The sequence below is a fragment of the Chenopodium album genome, chromosome 20 (genome assembly GCF_948465745.1).
Source record: "Chenopodium album chromosome 20, dcCheAlbu1.1, whole genome shotgun sequence".
In the NCBI taxonomy this organism is placed as follows: Eukaryota; Viridiplantae; Streptophyta; class Magnoliopsida; order Caryophyllales; family Amaranthaceae; genus Chenopodium; species Chenopodium album.
The window spans coordinates 22,604,584-22,626,607 of NC_137853.1; the positions used below are offsets into that span (position 1 = coordinate 22,604,584).

General features: G+C 39.4%; 2 protein-coding genes across 2 annotated transcripts; one reads left to right on the plus strand and one right to left on the minus strand.

Annotated features, from left to right (window-relative positions):
* Positions 1-560: 560 nt before the first annotated feature.
* On the minus strand, positions 561-1,523 carry LOC145596901 (uncharacterized). Its single transcript, XM_081653092.1, has one exon. It carries the CDS (start codon positions 1,521-1,523, stop codon positions 561-563), a length of 963 nt encoding a protein of 320 aa, XP_081509218.1.
* A 2,742-nt stretch (positions 1,524-4,265) lies between these two features.
* Positions 4,266-20,524, plus strand: LOC145597373 (acetyl-coenzyme A carboxylase carboxyl transferase subunit alpha, chloroplastic-like). Its single transcript, XM_081653528.1, has 11 exons — positions 4,266-4,421; positions 4,788-5,167; positions 5,286-5,360; positions 10,388-10,495; positions 10,631-10,791; positions 11,012-11,126; positions 11,204-11,358; positions 18,434-18,485; positions 18,567-18,635; positions 18,916-18,993; positions 19,210-20,524. Exons 2-11 carry the CDS (start codon positions 4,805-4,807, stop codon positions 20,338-20,340), a joined length of 2,307 nt encoding a protein of 768 aa, XP_081509654.1. The 5' UTR covers positions 4,266-4,421; positions 4,788-4,804; the 3' UTR covers positions 20,341-20,524.
* The last annotated feature ends 1,500 nt before the right edge of the window (positions 20,525-22,024 follow it).

Here is a 22,024-nt window from a genome sequence, read left to right on the forward strand (position 1 = left end):
CGGATTTTCTATTCCAGTATACTGCACAAGCGTCAACCTGTTTTAGTCATATCTGGAGTTCTAGGAAGAACTACGAGTTGTACAACCAAAGGATCTGTAGCCCCGGGTTTTATCTTTCATTAGGCGTTGGTTTCGTCCCAATCAGAGTCACAGATCAAAAGTTATGACTAAAATACCACAGCTTGTCCAGTTTAATGCATATACGTGAGTTCTTAACTTAGTATTTGCTTGAGTCTAGTCACATAGTCTAGTCATATGGTCATGACACAAGTCTTAACATGTCACCTACACTCACTAGTCTTAGCACACACTTTGTATATGTCACCATGACCATGTTTTAAGTTCATGCATGAGTCGTTTTTTCGTTATATGAGTTGAGGGTCTATTCCATTCCTATTTCCTTCCATATTCTCTTCCCATCTATTACATGTTGAGTAGAGTTTAAGTCAAATAATTAACAAAAAGTATCTACTTTCCACAACACTTGGTCAAGGAGAGAAGGGCGATTAATCAAGGGGTGAGAGATCTCCTTTGCCAAAACGCATTTGTACAAGGCAATTCTAAGTGATTATGTCAGCTGAACTTCCACTATCTACTAAAACTTTCCTGACCTTGGCATTAGCCACCTTCATGTGGATCACTAGAGGGTCATCATGGGGCCTTTGGATCTTCTTTGCTGAATCCCCCCCGAAGACCATGAGAGGGTCCTTCGGGGTAGATGAGGGGGTGTCAATATCATAGATAGCTTCCCCAAGCGACCGCAAATGACCTTTGCGTGCTCTGTTAGATAAGCCCCCAGAGGCATATCCCCCGGCTATGACATGGATAGATATGTTCGTATCGGCTGAGCTGTGGGCCTCGTTCACGACCCTTGAAGCCTTACTCATTTTCTTGTCTTTCGGAGGGTCGTTCAGGTAACGGTTAAGCTTTCTTTCTTCTGCTAGCTTATCCAGGGCTCTCTTGAGTTCTCTGCAGTTCCGGGTGACGTGACCACACTTCCTATGGTACTCACACCAGAGCCTCTTGTTCCTTTGCTCCATTGGCGTATTCATTGGATTAGGCTTGGGGAGGATAGCCTTGTTCTTTATGTCCAAATAGATCTCACGCCTATCAGCATTGTACTTGAGCCCTTCATCATCAATCTCAGCCCTTCTTGGCCTTCTATTCTTGTTCTCATGATAGTTGTCTTCTTGCTTTCTTTTCCCCTTGTTGTTAGCCAAGGGTGCCTTGCACACTTCACTTGCTTCAATGATCCTTTCAACTCTTTCCATGGCTTTAGAGAAGGTACTGACTTTATCATGCACAAGTTCAAACTTCAGCTTGTTGGACTTGAGCCCAAAGAGAAGAGCTGTGAAAGCAACATTATCTTGGAGGTTGGGGATAAGCTGAGACTCGCTGTTGAACCTCTTGATATAGTCCTTCAGACTTTCGTTCTCTCCCTGCTTCACAGTCATCAAGTGGACGCTGGTCTTCGTTTGTCTACTCCCAGCAATGAAGTGTTCCGGGAATTGAGTAGCCAGCATGTCAAATGTTTTAATGCTCCCCGCGGTAAGGTTTTTAAACCACGTCTAGGCTATACACTTGATTGTAGTGGGGAAGAATCTACACCACGAGGCCTCACATCCAGTTTGGACCCCCATCTATGCTTTTTAAGCGTTCAGATGGTCCTTCGGGTCTGTCTTTCCATCATATGGGTCCAACGTAGGGATTTTGACCTTAGGCGGAATGGGTGTGTTCATGATCTCCTCACTGAAGGGGGTGATATTCTTGACAATTCCAAGTCCTCCTATCCTGGGAAGTGGAGAGCGCTCCGGGCTTCTTCTTGGTGAGGAGGTAGGCCTAGGAGAAGTCCTTCTTTGCCTAGAAGTGGCTGAGTTAGCTATGCTATCTCGGTACCTGGTGGAACCATGATGAGAGTGAACTCTTGTTCGACCTCTTGGGGGTGCATCATCTTCTTCCTTAGAATTCTCCTTCCTTGAGTTGATTATCTGGCGGGCATCCAAAGTTCCTTCCCTCAGCCTTCAGTCAATGATTATCTCTCTTGTATCTCTCGGCTGGGTTGGTTGCCTTGACCCCCACCGGGAGTTGGGAGATTGTCTTGGCTGAGAGCGATGAGACTCCCGATGCCGAGGCTGGGAGGTGGCTTGATTTAGCTGGGATATATGAGGCTGAGGGTTAAGCTGTGGAGCGTTCCCCATACCACCTTGCCCCCCGCTCGGGTTGACAAGTGCCCTTAGGCTTTCCTCCAAGTTTCTATTGATTTGGATTGCCAGCTGATCCAAGTCTCGCCAGGTGACCACCTGAGGGCTAGTCACTTCCCCAATGGGGTCGCTGTGAGCCTGGGGTATTATCTCCTCGACTACATGAGCATGCTTAGCCGAGAGAATAGGAGCTTGCCTAGTAGCATCTTGGTATGTACTGCGGGGACGCCTAGTGTTCACCATGACTTTTTGTTAGTTATCCCCACAGACGGCGCCACCTGTTTCTGGAAAATAGAGTATTCCTCGAGGTGAAGGTAATAAAGTCAAGATGTCTTAAGGCAAAGTCTAATGAGTGTCCGATTTTCCCTCAGCTATACCTGGCTGTCCGAGAGCTAGGCCTGCAAAAGAGGAAGAAGGTTAGCTACCCCGGGGGTGTGACCCGGGAAAGCCCCTCCGATGCTTAAGTTAGTGACTGTACTTTAGAGGGAGAAAGTAGAGAGAGAATTAGAGAATTACAAAAAAGTTACCATTGCTAATGATTGGAGAGCTATTTATAGATGTACTTTTCAAGTAGGGGTGTTCAAAGAAACCCGACCCGATTTCCCGACGACCCGGCAAATTCCCGATGGGAAATTTGGGAAAAAACATTTTTTTTTTCGGGACGGGCACCCGACCCGCCAAAATAGTCAGTTCTCGGGTCGGGGCATGGGACACAAATTATTTTTCTCGGGTACCCGGATACCCGGTAATAAACAGAAAAAAAAAATCCTTCCCTCAACATAGCCCAAGCCCACTAACTCACTAACTCACTCAGCCTCTTAGGGTTTTTTTTTAACTCACTCAAATAAACAAAACGCAGCCTTAGCTTCTAGTACTCTTCCTCCTCCCTCCATCTCTCTCATTACCCTTCAAATCAAAATCTGCAATGGACCATCACAGCTCTCAACTTCGTCATCGACATCATCCGCAACTTCGTCACCGACACCGGCACAATCAACTACACCCTCATGAACCTTCTAGATTGCGACGTCACACCCAATCCCACCCTCGCAACTTCGTCTCAACCCAAGTCATAGTTTTCGACGACCCTTCTAACAATCTCTGGTTTAGCCTCTTTGTCCCTCACAAATCCAACGTCGTTTCACTCCCCATCATCGTCTTCTTCCACGGCGGCAGTTAATGGAAGGAGAAGATAAGAAATTTAGGGAGTGTTAGTTGAATAGTAGCAGTGAAGGTGAGATCTGAGTGTTTTTAAGGGTTAGATGAAAAAAATGTAAATACAAATATTTCAATTCTTCCAATTCTTTGTGAATTTTAATTGGTTTGTGTTATTGATTATTTATTTGCATTTTAGTTGTACTTAAATTCTTCTAATTGTGTGAAGTTTGGTTAATAAATTGTTTGATATTTTTCACTTTTTGGGTATCAAATTACTATCATACCTAATTCGGGTACCCTATGACCCGACCCGAGAAAATCGGGTACCCGAAACCCGGGTACCCGATTTTCTCGGGTCTGGACATGGGCCGACTTTAAAACTACCCGAAGATCCGGGTACCCGCTTTTTCGGGTATCGAAAACCCGGGTACCCGGATTTGAACACCCCTACTTTCAGGTGGCAGAAGTTGTACTTAGTTGGATATATTAAGGGTAAATCCGTACTTTCCTCTGACTAATGATGGGATGGATAATGGAGGGGTATTTTCGTAATTCCAGGTCAATGGGATTAGGACAATGGACTTGGCCCAAACACCAACCCTAACCTGAACCTGAATGTACGATTTATTAAACCTGACTCAACACACTAAACTTGATTTTAAAACAGATCTAAATTTGACTCGAATCGAACCCGACCTACACCCGAAAGGGTGTGAACGACCGGAAATAACCTGAATCGAAATTGAACCGACCTGAACCTAAACTTGATCCGAGGCTAGAATGACCCGACATAACCTGATCATGATTTGACCCAATATTTGATTTGACCCGACTCAAACCCGACTTGAATACCCGAATTTACAACTCTAGAAGTAGCTAGTTTTAATTAATGGTGTACTTTAAGAGGCTAGTACATGTGTAAGCTAACAATTTCTTACCAAAAACCTAGATCTGTCATTATGTCCTATATCTCATTGTAATCATCGAAGATCAATATCAACTCCACGTTCTCCATTGAAGCGACTTGGGAAATTTTTTTCTTCCATTGAAGCAGTGTCTGAGGTAAGATGTTGGTTCTATGTTGTGAATTCGATTTATAGTGATTAATAATTGTAATGCAGGTGGGTTTGAGTAAATTACCGATTTTGTTACAAGATAAGAAAATTATGAGCTTCATTTGCTGTATGTTAGAATTGAACTATGATTTTCTCCGTAAAATTATGAGCTTTATTTGGTATATAATAGAATTGAACTACAAAATAGTACTTTTTCTCCGTATAATTATGAGCAAAATTTCATGATTGAATCAAATATGCTTGCTAATGTGTTGCAGAACCCTTTCATGTTATAATTGAACTATGATTTTCTCCGTAAAATTATGTGCAAAATTTGATAATTGAATTAAATTTGGTTGCTAATGTGTTGCAGAACCCTTTCATGTTAGTATGAGCAATGAAATTGGGACTTTTCTACCTGGGCCCAGGGCAACTGTCGCTCCTGCCTTGGCTCAGGGACGGGCCTGCGATCATCTTCGAAGCTCGAATAATTGTCTCAATGGCATCCCTTTGAGGGAGCTTGGAAGGACCCGATTACTTTGTGGTGGGAAGAAGAAGATGGATTTATCAGTATCTGCAAAGTTAAGGAAAGTGAAGAAGCATGAGTATCCTTGGCCTGAAGATCCTGACCTCAATGTGAAGGGCGGAATTCTCACCCATTTGTCGCCTTTCAAGCCCTTGAAGACGAAGCCAAAGCCGGTGACTTTGGACTTTGAGAAGCCTCTAATGGACCTTCAAAAGAAGATTATCGATGTGAGTGGTATAGTCTGTCTATGGGTGTAGTTAGGGTTTTGGTTGTGTTTTCCGTCTTTTAATTTTACTTTATTTGTGATCAAGTTTTTTGAATGTTCTAAGTGATTTTTTTTTACAGGTAAGGAAGATGGCAAATGAGACTGGTTTGGACTTCAGTGATCAGATTGCATCTTTGGAGAATAAATATCAGCAGGTGACTTGTTCACATTTTTATGTTTGCTTACTTATAGTATTGAAGTTGTTTCCTGCAGCAAGTTTTCCTAAATCGTATGGGGAAGGAAAGATAAATAGGGAGAGGGAGGGATCTATTTTTTCTCCCACTTTAGTCTACATCGTCCCTCTAAAATTTGATAGATTTGAAGGGAAAATGGAGATTCATCTTCCCATCTCCTTTTCTCTGCCATTCCCTTCTCTAAATTTGGTGCAGTGAGTGGGAGAGCACTTGGTGAGCCGTTGTTGTTGAGCAGTTGATTTGGTGCAGTGAGTGTGCTACTGTGGTGCTCGTTGCTTATGAGTTGTTGCTTGTGGTGGTTTGGATGGGAACGCTATGAGGTGATTTGTGGGGATTGCGATGCCTGCCTGTGCGAATTGGAGGAGGAGAGCAGGGAAGTGTTGTTTCTGCTGTGCATGTTTGTGGTACAAGGGAAAAGGGGAAAAGCTGAGGGGCTGCAACATTGAGAGGAGTTGTTTGGTTGGGTGGATTGGTAGCTGAAGTTGCGGTGAAGGAAGGGGGGTGGGGTGTAAGATAAGCTGCCAGCACAACATTTGCGTGTTTGCATGGAGCCTTGGATCATTCCTTGACTTATGCCACAAACTTAAGACTCTGAATGCTACATAACAAAAGTAAACCGAAGAGAAACACAAGACATTAAACATTTATTGAGGACAAAAACAAAAGAATATAAAAGAAAATAAAAGAGATTACGTTGAAGATGAAAAAAAGAAAATGCTCTAAACGAGTCAACTAAGGAAAATAAAAAAATCAAAGAAAAAGAGAAGTAGAAAGAAAGGGAAATATATGGAAACATGACCTTAAACTTATTTCTTGTAGTGCCTTAAATGACACTCATCGGAACCCTCAACCTTGCATTGCATTTGATAACCAAAGACTTATCCAATAATCTATGTAACATTACATGATTCTACCTACAATCAAAATATAGTAAATGACTATTAAGAATAGAAAATTAAGTGCATGTGATAACATCCTGGTGCATTTACTTCTAAAACTATGTTCCATCATAAGCGATCACACTTAATATGGATAGTGGGAATATCAAATATCTTATAATAACAAATTACTATTGTCCCAAGTTTTCGGCTCACAAATGTGTTAGTAGAATTGTTGAAATTCTAAATTAGTGTGTAAAATTATTTTGCAGTAGTGATATTGTTTATTACTGTTATGTGCTTTGCTTATGTGTTTTTACTTCCCCCCCCCCCCCCCCTCCTATTGCTCATGTCCATACTTGCATTTTACTTGGAGGACCCATATGAAACCAAAGTTCCATATTCCATAAAATTTGAAAAGTGATGTTGACTTTTAGGCAACAATATCGGCGATTGAATTTAATAGAAGTACCAAACATATCTTGCACTACAACGCACCCACCACCAGACAGATTCAGAAACAGCAGAGGCAACAGATTAGCAGCAACATACAATCACTCCCAAGCACAAGCAACGGTCCACTGTTTGGCAGGCTGTGATATTTAGAGTTTTACTATGGGTAATTTAGCTACGAGACAAGCTGTAGTAAAATAGCAATTAAGGCCTTTGCCCATTTGTGTAGTACTTGTAATAGTTTAAATAGAGGAGGGCAGTAGCTAGAGAGAGCAGGCAGAAAGTATTATTTTTAGAGAGTTCTTGGAGAGTGATGGCCTAAAGCCACTAACGAGTGTACGAAAGCTTCGAGCTTTATTTATCAAATTACAATCATTCGACTAATTTATCTTTCATTCTCGCTAGTCCGTTGCAGTTGGTATCAGAGCCGACATGCCGCCATTCAAAACACTTTGACGGAGAGATTCAACAAGAATCAAGAAGAGGCAGCCCGCAATAATAGAGAAGCCATTGAAGAGTCCTACCGCAAGAACATGGCTGCCATTGACGAAGCAACCCAGAGATGAACAAAACCACTTATGAAGAGCAACCAAGACAATTTTTTTTGATGAAATCAGAGGAATGATGGCGACCTTGAAGGACAAGGAGAAAACACCGATCGCGGTGGACGAGGAGGTGGAGCAGCCGCTGGGAGCTGGTGGTTCAGGGAACCACCACTAGGTTCAGGTGGTTTTAATGAACCGCCGCAAGGAGCAGGAAGTTGTAACGGGCGGCCGCTAAGCGCTAGTGGTTTCAACGGGCTCCGTTTTGGAACTTGGGACCCCGGAGAGAGAGAGGGAATTTGGAATCACCCCCTTGGTCACTCCGACGGTCGTGGTGGTTGGAAATACCGCAAGCTGGACATGCCGACCTTTGACGGCGCCGATCTCGACGGTTGGATTCTTCGAGGAGAGCAATACTTCGAGTTTTATAGGCTAACGGAGGTGGAGAAGCTCCAACCGGCGATGGTGGCCATTGACGGCGACGCGCTCTGTTGGTATCAATGGGAAGGCCGGCGCCGACCACTAAGTGGGTGGGAGGATCTCAAAACTCGAGTTTTAACTCTATTCCGACCGGTGAATGAAGGAAGCCTCCATGAGCAGTGGCTTGCCGTGGAGCAAACCACCACCGTGGTGGAGTACCGGCGCTTGTTCATAGAGAGGGCTTCACCTCTACTTGACATCCCGGAGAGTATCATGAAGAGCCACTTCGTGAACGGACTTAAGGAGGAGATAAAGGCGGAGTTACGGATGTTAAACCCGCGGACCCTTGAGGATGCCATGGATCTTGTGATCCGAGTAGAAGAGAGAAATCGGGTCAGCCACATGAAGAACCCTAGTGGAGCCTTTCCCAAGTATGGACCCCCTTCTGATTTTAATAGAAGCCCAACTTCTATCCCTCTTATTCCTCTAGGATCTGGGTCGGCCCAATCCTACACCACACACAACCAGCCTTTTAACTCCACAAACCCCAACCCACAAAATGCTCAAACCTCAACTCCAGTCGCACAACCCTTCAACTCAAACCCAAACACCCTTCACTGCCAGCAAAACCAGTCCTACACCATCGCGAACCCCATCCAAACTCCACAAACCTCTGTAGCTTCGATAAACCACCCAACCTACTCCTACCAAAATCGAACCAACCCAAGCTCCACCAGATTTAGTGGGGAGGTGCGGCGCCTAACTAACTGAGAAGGAACTTCAAGACAAAAGGGCAAGAGGCCTCTGTTTCAAGTGCTGCGACGACCGATGGACGGGTCCCACTCACGTCTGCACAGCCAAGAGTCTAAGCGTTCTAATCGTGGAGGATGATGAAACGGACAACGCAAGCGAACTGATGGCACTAGAGGGGACGACAGCAGGGGAGTTGCTGGCTGCGATGTCGATGAATCCTTGACTCCCACCTTGAGGACAAGGTGGCTCTTTTGGGGGGCGGTATTGCAACGCATCCACCACCAGACAGATTCAGAAACAGATTCAGAAACAGAATAGCAGCAACATACAATCACTCCCAAGCACAAGCAACGGTCCACTGTTTGGCAGGCTGTGTTATTTAGAGTTTTACTGTGGGTAATTTAGCTACCAGACAAGCTGTAGTAAAATAGCAATTAAGGCCTTTGGCCATTTGTGTAGTACTTGTAATAGTTTAAATAGAGGAGGGCAGTAGCTAGAGATAGCAGGCAGAAAGTATTATTTTTAGAGTTTTCTTGGAGAGTGATGGCCTAAAGCCATTAACGAGTGTACGAAAGCTTCGAGCTTTATTTATCAAATTACAATCATTCGACTAATTTATTTTTCATTCTCGCTAGTCCGTTGCATGCACATGGACATCTCATTCCATAATTGATCAAAACAATAACGCATAATTTTATTCCCAAATATGCCGGGGCTTCATGAATCAATAGCCGGTCATGCATAAAGTTCCTCCTTTGTTAGCTTCTCCAATGCGAGGGTGAGTCCACTTTCTCCATGTGGTTTTCAATTCCTCCATTCTAGTCAATTTTGGTCTTCTACATGAGATTTCTATAACTCTAACCCTTCATATTCCTTACCAGTGCATCTTCATGTCAATATCTCACATGTCCAAACCATTGTAACCATTTTTCCTTATCTTAGTCAATATCCACAACCGCAAGTCCAACTTTCCACCAAATATCTACATTATTAATTCTATCCCTAAATATTTACTCGCCCATTCATCTTAACATACACATCTTTACTAAACTCATATTTTTAATGTGCTCCTTCATAAACACCCTATATTTTGACCCATAATTGTGTAAGTGTAAAAGCTTTCCAATAGGAGTTCTTTTTTAGCCTTTAGGCCACTCTCAATTTGAGCAATTAATAGATCAATGTCTCCAATTCTTTGTGGAATCGGTTGTATGTACTATAAACATTCACTAATAGGTAACTCCTTACCAACGAACGTCACAACGTCTACACTTGGACTCCTGCCAGTGCTAATCGACATTTTTATTAACCATTGCTCCTACTAAGCCTAAACCCTCTACATTCTATGTCTTCATGTCTTTGACATAGCATTCATATATGAGGTGCAATTGTTTTTATTATATTAATATATGTAGAAAAAAAAACTCAAATTTAAGATTACTAACTAATAAAAACTTCATAAAAAAAAGTCAGAAAAGAGGAGGGTACACATGGTTAGGGAATGGGATACTTTCAGCTACTTTATTGAATAGCAGATTGGAAAGAAGAAAGAAGAGAAAAAAGCCTCTATATTATTTACCATAGAAAAAAGCCGCTAAATTGAGGCTTAGTGTTTGAACATCAAGTTCACCAGGGTTTAACATTAAGTTACGTTAATGTTAAACCCATATTATTCAACCTTAACTTTATCACAGTTCAAACGTAGTTCAAACCTTGTTAGCTGTCGCACCAAGCATTGATACTGTCATATTTAGCCTTTTAACCTTTGATTACCATTTGCCGTTCCTTGATTTCGTTAGATGAGATCATAGGTGAATTTATTAATGGCTTATGTTTATGTCTGTTGGCTTTATTTGCTGCATTTAAGTATTTGTCGAGATGATGGTTTTTTTGTTAATAATGTCTTGTGTTTCCTACTAACTGTCAATATATCTCTTTGTAGGCACTAAAGGAGCTTTACCTACATCTTACCCCTATTCAACGTGTGAATATTGCACGGCATCCCAATCGTCCAACTTTTCTCGATCACGTTTTTAATATCACAGAGAAGGTTGTTGACTTTTTTTTGTTTTTTAAATGTTTCCTTATATTTTCTATCCAATGTTCTAAAATACACACGCACTACTATTCTGTCAATCTAGAAAGTACTGAGGTTGCTCATTATATCGCATTGTTGTATAATCAGTTTGTGGAGCTTCATGGAGATCGAGCTGGTTATGATGATCCTGCTATAGTTACTGGTCTTGGTACGATAGATGGTAGGAGCTACATGTTCATTGGTCATCAAAAGGGAAGGAACACAAAGGAGAATATTGAACGCAATTTCGGAATGCCTACTCCTCATGGGTGTGTGTTTTATTATGCTTTGATTCATTACTGTGCAAATTAATGATTGTTTGGAAACCGCACACACACATGCTACTAGTGATATTAGCAAGTTAATGCATGTAAATATATTAGCATGACTGTAATTAGAGGGGTCCATCCTTATTTGTTAACATGCTTCAAATTGACAGTTTATTTTTTTTCTTTTTATTATTATTTCTTATTTTTCCTCTAATAACAGATATAGGAAGGCTCTTCGCATGATGTACTATGCTGATCATCATGGATTTCCCATTGTCACCTTTATTGATACTCCAGGGGCATATGCAGATTTAAAATCGGAGGAGCTAGGGCAAGTATGTATCTACAAATTGCTTTCTTATTCATGAGAACATGCTGTTTTTGATTAATTATTCATTATACTGGAATCCAGGGAGAAGCTATCGCTCACAATTTAAGGACTATGTTTGGGTTAAAAGTACCAATTATATCCATCGTTATAGGTGAAGGCGGTTCTGGTGGTGCTCTAGCCATTGGATGTGCTAACAAATTACTGATGCTAGAAAATGCAGTCTTCTATGTAGCCAGGTGATGTTTCTAGTGTTCTGTTCATGTCTTTAATATATCACTGATGATACACAAAAGGTAGTGTAAAACATTTCCCCCTTATTGTAAAATCAAAGCTACTATGCTAGTCTTATATGGCTCTTTGGGTGCCTAGATTTTAATTTATGAACATATTAAGAGCATATTATGTTTAGTAAATGCCACGTGGTGCTGTTAACTTTTCAATTTTATTCTAGTAGTCTAGTATATGTCTAGCTATATATGGAGTAAGTATTAGTATGATGGGTTTATGGTATAAGACGTGGTTGGATTTTTGTATATCTAGGGAATGGGAATGAATCAAAGGGGTGTTTTTTTTTTTTTTTTTTTTTTTTTTTTTTTTTTTTTTTTTTTTTAATAATTTATTTAAATTGAGAAGCTGGTGATTTGTGAACTCATGGCATGAGAGGTCTGATGTAGAGTATTCAATATGTGTGTTTCTAATCAGATGAACTTTTACAAGAGGGGGGGTGGGGTGAATTGTAGACGCCTAGACGGCAACTTATAGCAAACTAAAAGCGGAGCTTTAAACAAAAGTTATACATGAAAATGCAAGATAGGATTTTTACGTGGAAGCTTCATGGGCCCAATCGAGAAGAAAAATCCACGACCATAGGAATTTTACTAAAATCTTTCACTATAGGGCAACTGCTCACAACCTATTTGGACCTTTACTTAGTTTCTCAATAAACTCAAGTTCCTACAATTGTTCCCTTAAACAACTATCCTCACAAGCTTTGACTCAGAAGCTCTCTTTCACACCCTTTGGCTCAACTCAAAGCCTAACTACAAGAAGAGTTCACTCAACCCTTTTCCCAAATACCCAAAATACAACTTTTTACTCTAGTGTTTAGAAAAACTTAATCAATCAGAACTCAGACTTAAAAAAGAGAGCTTACAGACATTTCAAGAGTGTTTTTTAATTAAGTCTGGTGGGTTGTTCGAAGTTTTACAGCTCTCTATCTATAAGAAGCCATAAGCTCTAAACGGCTTCCCACTCACTCCACAACAGTCTTAAGACATGAGCCTAAAACTGATAGTAGACGTAAACATGGGAACTTGGTGACCAAGTGCCGGGAATATCTCTAACTATATTCATAAATCATAAGACACGGTAGTTAGTAAAGATTGAAACGTGTAAAAAAAATGACTTAGGAGAAAAAGATATTTTAATTAAAGTTATCTTTGTAAAATATTATCTAAGCTTCATTTTACAAAAATAAATAAAATCTTGTTACCAAAAATGATTTTATCACATTTAAATTTTTATTTTTTCGAGAAAAAAGAAATTTAATATGTTTTAAAATAATTAAAAATGTACGTTCAAATTTTATCTTAAAAACCAAGTGTGTTACTCCTTAATTCCATATCACTACAAGTTTCCAACACTTACATAAGTCCTAAAATAAATTTATTCTTCATGTCTTCACTGTTCGAAGCTCTAACTTTGTAACTTCTATTTGCTTCGTATGAAGCTCCCACTCAGGATCATGCCCCCAAGGAACATGACACACTTGTTCCCCAAAAGAAACATGATACACTTTTTCCCCAAGAGGAAAAAGATATACACTTGCTTGATTTTCTTCACTTGTTTTGCCAAGTCTACATCACAAATTCTTCCGTGTTCCTTCTCGGGAACTCCATTCATCTATGCACGAGAACTTAATAAAAACATTAGTTAAGTTTGCTTTCGGTAAATGTTAGGGAAATTTTTTTCTAGAGAGAGAAAGAGAGCGTGTGCCATGGCAGTGTACACAAATCAATCCTTTTCGGAAATGGTGCAGAAACAAGAGAACTAAGTAAAGTAAGAAATTGAAGGAAGTTATGGAAGAAATGGACCCTTCTTTCTCCTCGGTCTTCGATTGAGCAATTTAAGCAGCAGTTTGAGCTTCAAAGGACATTCTCAGATTAGATTGGATTGGGGTTGTGAAAGCTAGTTCGGATAAGATGAAATCGAACCCAGTAATCAAACCCATGATGTTGATTTGAATAATGATCAGTTGCATGGAAATAATGGTGATGTGATTGATTTTGTTGTGAATAACTCTGATTGAGTGTGCATTGAATAGGATGATATTCAAGAGGAAATTGATTACTGGAAATCTGCAATTGTATGCTATGTTTGTGGTGCTAATCCTCCATTGACTGTAATAGAAGGGTTCTTTAGGAGAGTCTGGAAATCAATGGGGGTTGAGAAAATTGCTTTTCTTGAGAAGGGTATTTTTGTTGTTCGTTTTCTTACTATGTAAAACAGAGAGAAAGTCGTTTTTGGAGGGGGAGGGTGTTTTTTGACAATAAACCAGTGCTCATCAAAGCTTAGGACCTTGTTTGAAGATAACAAAGGAGGATTTCAAGATTGTGCCTATCTGGTTCAACTCTGGGGTCTAGATTTGAAGTATTGGGGTGAAAGATCACTTAATAAGATAGTGGGGGAGTTAGGCAAATTTGTTAAACTGGATCAATCCACTGTTAATACGTTAATACAGAGAAATTGCAATTTGCTAAAGCTCTTATTAAAGTGGAGGTAGATATGACAATAAACCAGTGCTCATCAAAGCTTATTAGCACCATATTGCTTATTAGAGGAAATCAAAGAAGAGAAAGAACAAGAAGTAAATAAGGTGCAAGTTCATAATGCTTTTGATGTCTTGGCAGTGGAAGATGTTGATTTAAATGATGAGGAGGGTGGGAATAAGGATATTCCCAATGAGATCCATACTTCAGAGGGTGGAGAACCCTATGGATGGAGTTATGTCATGGAATGTTAAGAGGAGCTAATCAATTTAAGTAGCAGAAGGAAATAAAAAGAGTGATTAAACTCTATAGATGTAGGTTGGTTGGCCTCCTAGAATCAAAGGTTAAATCTCCTAATATGGGAGGTTTATACCTGAATGTGTTTGATAGTTTTACTTGCTGGTGGAAGGATTGTTATAGGATGGAATCCTTGTGCTTTTGACATTAGTATAATTCTTAGTACTAGTCTACTTATATATTGCCATGTTCATCCTAAGAACAGTTTGCTTGTACTTTTGTGTATGTGTTCAATTCTGCTAGGGAGAGAGCTGATCTTTGGAAGGATATTCAAGGCTTGCATACTTGTATGGATAGACCTTGGATTATTCTTCGTGATTTTAATTGTGTACTGGAAGCTGAAGAAAGAATTGGGGCTCCACTAAGGTGGAATGAAATGGAAGAGTTCAGGAGGCGTGTGTTGAATTCTGTCAATTGCAAGACATCAGTATAGTGGCAACTTTTATACTTGGAACAATAAACAGCAAGGTTCAGATAGAGTATTCTCCAAAATTGATAGAGGTTTGGTGAATGAGCAATGGTGTCATAGCTTTGAGCATTATGACATGGCCTTTGTCAATGAAGGGGATTTTGATCATTGCCCTAGGGTGGTGACAGTTTACCTAGATGAAGGTGGTACCAAGATAACTTATAGAATTTAAAATATGTAGTTTCCCAGGTATGGTGAAGCAAGTTTGGACTACTGCAGTGTCAGGGACCCCTATGTATCAAGTAGTTTAGAAGTTGAATGTTAAGAAAGCTGTGATGATCTTTAGCAAAACTAGTTGCAAGGATGTGGTGAAGGATTTTCAGAAAGCTTCTATGCTCTTAGTAATGCTTACACCTTTTTACATGCTAAACAGGCGGAATTTGAGGCTAGGCAGGAATATGTAAGAGCTGATAAGATGCATTTGTCTTTCTTAAGTCAAAAGAATAAAATTGATTGGCTTTTGATGTGTTTCATAGAGCTCTGAAGAAAAGGCAGGTGCATAATAGAATATATTCTATTAATGATATGCATGGGAATTGGATGGATGATACTCTTAAGAGTATTATTATGCTTTATTGGGTACTGCAGTTGCTGTATATTTTGCAGTAGTTCAAAAGGGTCCTACACTTTCTGAAGAAATGTGTGATTCACCTTACACTGGAATGAAGTTAAGGCAGCATGTTTGACATTGATGAGAATAAAGCACCTGGTTTTGGGAGTGCTTTTTTCAAGGATTCCTGGAATGTGGTAGGGGAAGATATATGTAAAGCAGTTCTTGATTTTCTTGAAAATAGGAAGCTACTTAGACAAGTGAACACAACCTCTATCACTTTAGTTCCAAAGATTAAATGCCCGGGGAGTGTTACAGAATTCAGGCCTATTCTGGCCTATTCTATGATGCAATGTTATATACAAATGTATTTCTTAGGTTCTTTGTGATAGACTCAAGAGTGTCCTCCCTCATGTTATTGCAGAAAACCAAAGTGCTTTTGTACATATTAGGTATATAGTGCATAACATAATGGTATGTTAGGATTTAGTTAGGCATTATGGAAGATCCAATTCAGCTAAATTAGACTTGAAAAAGGCATATGACACTGTTGAGTGGGATTTTGTTGAAATGATGGTGACTGCTCTAAAGTTTCCTATTAGTTTCATTGAACTTATTATGATATGTGCTAGAACCCCTAGATCTCTTTGATGATAAATGGGGATCTACATGGTTTTTTTGAGGCAAAAAGGGGACTGAGACAAGGTGATCTTCTCTCACCTTTACTTTTTGTGTTATGCATTGAGTATCTCTCAAGGGTTTAAGGTTGTTAGTCGCATAGAGGGTTTTAAGTTTCATCCAAGGTGCAAGCCTATGCACTTATGCTTTGCTTTGCTGATGACCTGATCCTTTGTTGTAAGGGAGAAGTGAATTCAATTAAATTGATGATGGAAGGTTTTGATGTCTTTTCAAGAGCTACTGGATTGAAAGCTAGCCCTAGAAATGTACAGGGATGAATGAGAACCTAAATGAGTATTGAGCATCACTGGTTTTGTCAGATACTTGGGTATTCCAATCTGTTCAAGAAGAATTTCTGCAGCTGAATGTGAACACTTGATTGATAAAATGTGTGCTAGGATCGGAATCTGGATTTTGCAGCTAGACTTGTTCTGGTAAATGTAGTGCTTATGAGCATTCAAACTTATTGTTCTCAAATTATGGTCTTACCTAAGTCCACTTTTAGGAGCATTAATGCCATATGCAGGAATTTTCTTTGGCATGGAAAGGACAACAACCTGCCGGAGCTTGGGAGAGAGTTTGCTATAGGAAAAATGAAGGTGGAATGGGAATTAGAAATGCAGAAATCTGGAATGCAACTGCAATGGGAAAACATGTTTGGGCTATAGCTCAGGATTAATGGGTTAAATGAGTAGATGTAGTGTACATAAAAGGACAGTAGTGGTTGAATTTCAGACCCTCAGCTGACTGCAGTTGGTATTGGAAGCAAGTTTGTGAAGTAAAGGAGAAAATGAAGAGTGTGTATAGCCCTGCCTTGTAGCATTAAAAAGAGTTATGATATGTTTACTGCTGGGAAACCAAAGTGCAGATGGTATTCTATGTTCTGGGAAAGGAAAGCTCTACCTAAGCATCAATTTGTTGCTTGGTTAGCCATTCAACATAGACTCAAAACAAGGGACAGGCTACACATTAGTTACTGCATGTTGTGTGATGAAGTTCAAGAAAGTCATGAGCTTTTGTTCTGACAGTGCCGTATGGGATGAGTTAAGAAACTGGATTGGTTTTGGTCCTAGAAGCATTCAGTTGAATACTGTGAATAGAGTCTGCTTGAGATTGACCTCCAGTTTTGGAGAAGTGGTCTGCACACATGTGTTCTTGCTGTTATATATCAGATCTGAAGGTGAGGAATGCAGCTTACTGGGAGTTGAAAGTGATTAATGTCCCGGTTGAACAGTGAATAGTGCAAAGATAAGTGCAAAGAATAGGGAGTGGATAGAAGCTTTAATGCATAGATACTGGGAGTTAATAGTGATTAATGTATAGATACTTGTTGTATAGATTGGTTGTATAGTGTCTTTTATAGGCTTGGTTAGCCTATGTAGCTTTTTTGGTGATATAAAATCGGATCCAAAGTCAACTTCTTTGTCTCATGAACCAGTTGCACTAGTCTTGGAAACTCTTGGGTTTTATCCACTTTCTACATGGGCCGAATTCAAGTGTTGCATCTCAAGGGTTGATTGAAGGTCCAAGGTACAAGTCTAATATAAGCTACACGTTTGGTCCATTAAGTTGCTGATTTGGGCGTGTGGATTTCAAGCTTATTTTCTAGTTTTATTTTTGTTGTAATAATGCCAAGAGTCACTCTTAAAGTTGCTCTTAATGGCTGGTTATGTAGGTGGGTTTTTAGGCCTTATTTTAAGCTGATCATCACTAGCTAATCAAGGCATTTAATGTTAGTCTTAATTAAGGGGGACCGTTGGCTTTTTGCTTCCCTTGTGGGACGGTTCTTCTCCTTGTCTTTTGGTGTGTTATGTCTGTTCATTTGCTGCTCCTTATTACTATATATTGGAGAGCAAACCAGAAATAAAATCAGTTTTGAGTTATTCATAAAAAACCGTGAGGTTGCCTAACATTCTTCTTTGTATTTGTCCAAAGTGTAAGTGTTGTTCCTTGTTGCTTTGAGTTAGTTCTTGAGTGACAAGATTAGGGAGAGATTGAGTGTGTCTTGTCTCTAGCCTAAGAACCCAGAACTTTGAGTGTGTTCTTGAGTTTTGGTTAGTTTCACAATTTTAAGTTATTTCAAGGTGGGTTGTTTTTCTTTCGAGTCTAAATACCGTAACAACTTTTGGAGGGGTATATTAGACTTACATCAAAATCTGCTTAATTACCAAAAAGAAAAAAAAAAAAAAAGTTTGCTCTCGGTCATCATCAAAATATCATATAGGTCAACATGTGTAATGGTCAATGATCCACTTTTGCTGTTGATGTAGATAATTGTGGCCTAATAAGTCAGTTGTAGTATACTCAAAATTCTTACAATATGTACTTGTTCTGGCCGATATTCAAAGAACATATTTATGGTTTTCATATCTTCAAGATTTTTATATGTCTGCTTGTGTTGGTGTTGGTCATAATTTAATAATTTATGGTTCAAAGCTATGTGGAGGGAAAGTTGAACATTTGCTGACACTATGTGGAGGGAAAGTATAATTAAGTTGTTATTGGAATATATTGAATGATATTTAAATACATTTTGTATTTCTATACAGTCCAGAGGCATGTGCAGCTATCTTGTGGAAGAGTGCTAAAGCTGCTCCCAAGGTATATACAATTTCCTACAGTATATATGAATGGAAATGAGAATATGGTTGACATCTTATACATATTTGTTGTCTCATGCAGGCAGCAGAAAAGCTGAGGATAACTGCTAATGAGCTGTGCAGATTGCAGATTGCAGATGGTGTCATACCTGTAATGAATTTCTCCTGAATACCTTTTCATTTCACTTGTTGGTGGTTTGTTTGCTGCAGAACATGAATGTTCTTGTATCTTTGTGTTATCCCCTTGTTAGTTCATAAGCCGTTGGTGGAATGGTGGTTCATTATCCCCCCCCCCCCCCCCACCCCCCTCTTTTAATATTTCTTTTTTGCATCCTTTGCTATGTGATAATTTTTTTCTTGGCAAAGAACTTTTTGTATCAGTCCTTTAGTTAGGCACCCAATTTAAGCTCACCGCCTTGGCTGCTTTGCAGGAGCCGCTCGGTGGTGCACATGCTGATTCATTATGGACATCTCAACAAATCAAGAAGGCAATTGTTGAATCGATGGATGTAAGTATTTGTGACAGTTCATTCTCAGGGGCATGAGAATTTCAACCACAGCCCTAATGGCTTACACATATTGTTTTTTAAAATGTCATGAACCGAAAACAGTAAACAAGTTTCTTAATGAAACTTGGCAAATAATAGGGCCACAGGGATATGATGGGCAGTATTTTACTTTTTGAGTTGTTTAAAATGCTACAATCAAATGTTGGTTTTTGGCAGGAGCTTGTGCAAATGGACATTGAAGAGCTCTTGCGTCATAGGACACAGAAGTTCCGGAAAATTGGTGGTTTTCAAGAGGGGTTACCAGTTGACCCTATGAAAAAAGTGAACATGAAGAAGAAAGAAGAACCACTTCAAAGCAAGACTTCAACCCTAGAGCTGGAGAGTGAGGTTGAAAAGCTAAAGGAGCAAATCCTAAAATCCAAGGATTTGTCAAATGAAACTCCAAATGTAGATGAAATGATCGAGAAGCTCAAGCAAGAGGTTGACCAGGAATTTTCTGTAGCTGCTGAAGCCTTAGGCTTGAAGAACCAGCTTTTGAAGTTGAGGGAAGAACTTTCAAAAGCAAGAAATGCACAAGATAACATGGTGCAGCTGGACAAAGTTGAAAAATTTAAGGATGAGTTCAGTCGACGTCTATCTACAGCTCCTAATTACGAAAGCCTTAGTTATAAGCTTGACATGCTGAAAGAATTATCCAAAGCCAAGAAAATCTCTGCAAGTAAAAGCTGGTCAACCATGTTGAAGCAGGAGGTGAACAAGAAATTTAAAGAGATCCTAAATCGTCCTGATATAAAGAAGAAGGTTGAAATGCTTAAGTCTGAAATTAAGAAATCTGGGGTATCCACTCTGAATGATTTTGACCGTGGACTGAAGAATAAGATCATGGAGGTAAAGAAAGAGATAGAAGTAGAGTTTGCAACTGTTCTTAAGTCCCTAGATTTGGATCTAAAGATTGCAGAACCAAATGCTCTAGCTTCTGTTGAAGGAAGTTTGTCCTTAAACCTAAAGAGCATGGTTGGAGAACTGAATAAAGAAATACATGGAAAAATCGAAAACACTGTCAACACATCGGAGTTGAGGGATAAAATAGATATGTTGAAATTGGAGCTAGCAAAGGCTGAAAAGAACGCTGATGCAGAACTGCAAAATAGAATTCAGGTTTTGACTAATGACATAAAGAAGAGTCTCGCAGAGACTCTAAGTACTTCTGAGCTTGTTGAAAAGCATGGAAAGCTTAGATTTGAGATTGAAAAGGTACTAAAATCTAATGGAAGTTCAAGTAAAAGTCCAGACACTGGATCAAACGTGGATGAGATTAACATTGGAGCTGAGGGCAGCTATGCTTAGTATATTTATAATCCATTTGTTCTCTTATTACTTATGCATGTTGTCCATTTTCCTTACTTTATTCCTTAAGAATTGCTTCACATCCACTTGAATAGTGGAAGAGCCAAAATTTACTAGAATTCTTGTAATTTTTAGGGTGACAGGAAAATGCTGCCCAAAATTTGAATAGGGGCATTATCAGGTAGGTGATACTTTTTTTTTTTTTTATTTATTTATTTATTTATTTTATTTTTTTTTATTTTTTGATTTTTGATTTTTGATTTTTGATTTTTGATTTTTGATTTTTATTTTATTTTATTTTATTTTATTTTTTGACAAAATTGGCTTCAATATTGAGTTAAAGCTTTGGTTCACCCAACACCATATTCTTTGCGTAGTAGCCAAAACAGCACAAACTAAAGATTTGGTTGCAAAGTGTGTCTTTAGTGAATATTCTGACCATTATTCTTGAGTTGGTGAGCCTTCAATTTCTTAAAATCATTAATTTATTTCTTTTATTTATTTTTTTTTAGTTTGACAAAAATCTTTTCTTAAAAAAATAAACACAGAAATTTTGTAGTTAAAGTTTTGCAACTCAAAAATCCAAAGTAATTAGTCACAATTCAAAAAAGATGAAAAAAATTATATAAAGGTTTAAATTAAAATAAATTGCATCCTTGAGTCTTCATATTTTGAACAAGATCTCGATTGTCATGCTATTCTGCAACCTACTATTGACATACTTCCTTCGTTTTCTTTTACTTGCAACACAGCCTTGTGGTACGTGTTTTGAGGTCGGGTTTATGTCATGTAAACGGACAAATTTTTCATTATAATTTTTACAAATGATATTTAACCCTATTCTAATTTTCGTGTAAAAATTATATTGATAAAATCGCTCATTTACCCTCACTAATCATCTCCTAAAACTGCGTGCTTAAAAGGTGTGTTGCAAGTAAAGAAAACGGAGGAAGTATGTTATTACAAGGAACACTCTTTCTTGTCATATTATACATACTAAATTAAGAAACAATTTAACCCTTATATTGGGATATAAATAAGGAAAAATTGCCATTAATAGTACAACTTTTGGTTTGTTTTTTTTAATCGTACAACCTTTGAATTATACCTTAATATTACAACCTTTGGGGGGTCTCAGTTTTAAACAAGACAAAATCGAATGCAACCTGATAAACACGTTAACATTGCCACGTGTCACTATATGATTGGCTTAAATAATTTTTAAATTTTTTTTTCTTTTCTTTCCCCTTTCCCCAAACACCACCACTGCCCCACCTGACCCCACCACTACTACACAACTCCAGTCCCCATCCCCACCACCAGAACCTGCGCCTTCCCCTCTTGACCACCGCTGCCAACCCTCTGTCCCCCACCACCAGTCCGAAACTCCCCACCCCACCATAGCAGGCCCGATTCCCGACCACCGCTGCCAAATTCCACCACCAAAAAACTCCCACACTCCCGATTCCTCTTCTTCCTGACCAAAGAAGCCCCAGTTCCTCCACTTCTTGACCACAATAGCCCCGGTTCTTCGTCTTCCCGACCACAACAACCTTGAGTCCTCCCTTCTCAACCACCGCTTCCACCCCCTACATCCATTATCGAAACTCCTTCAAAATCCGCAAAATTCATGTCGATTGGGTGGGGAAGGTAAATTCAACAATCGTCGTTAGTTGGGGATTGG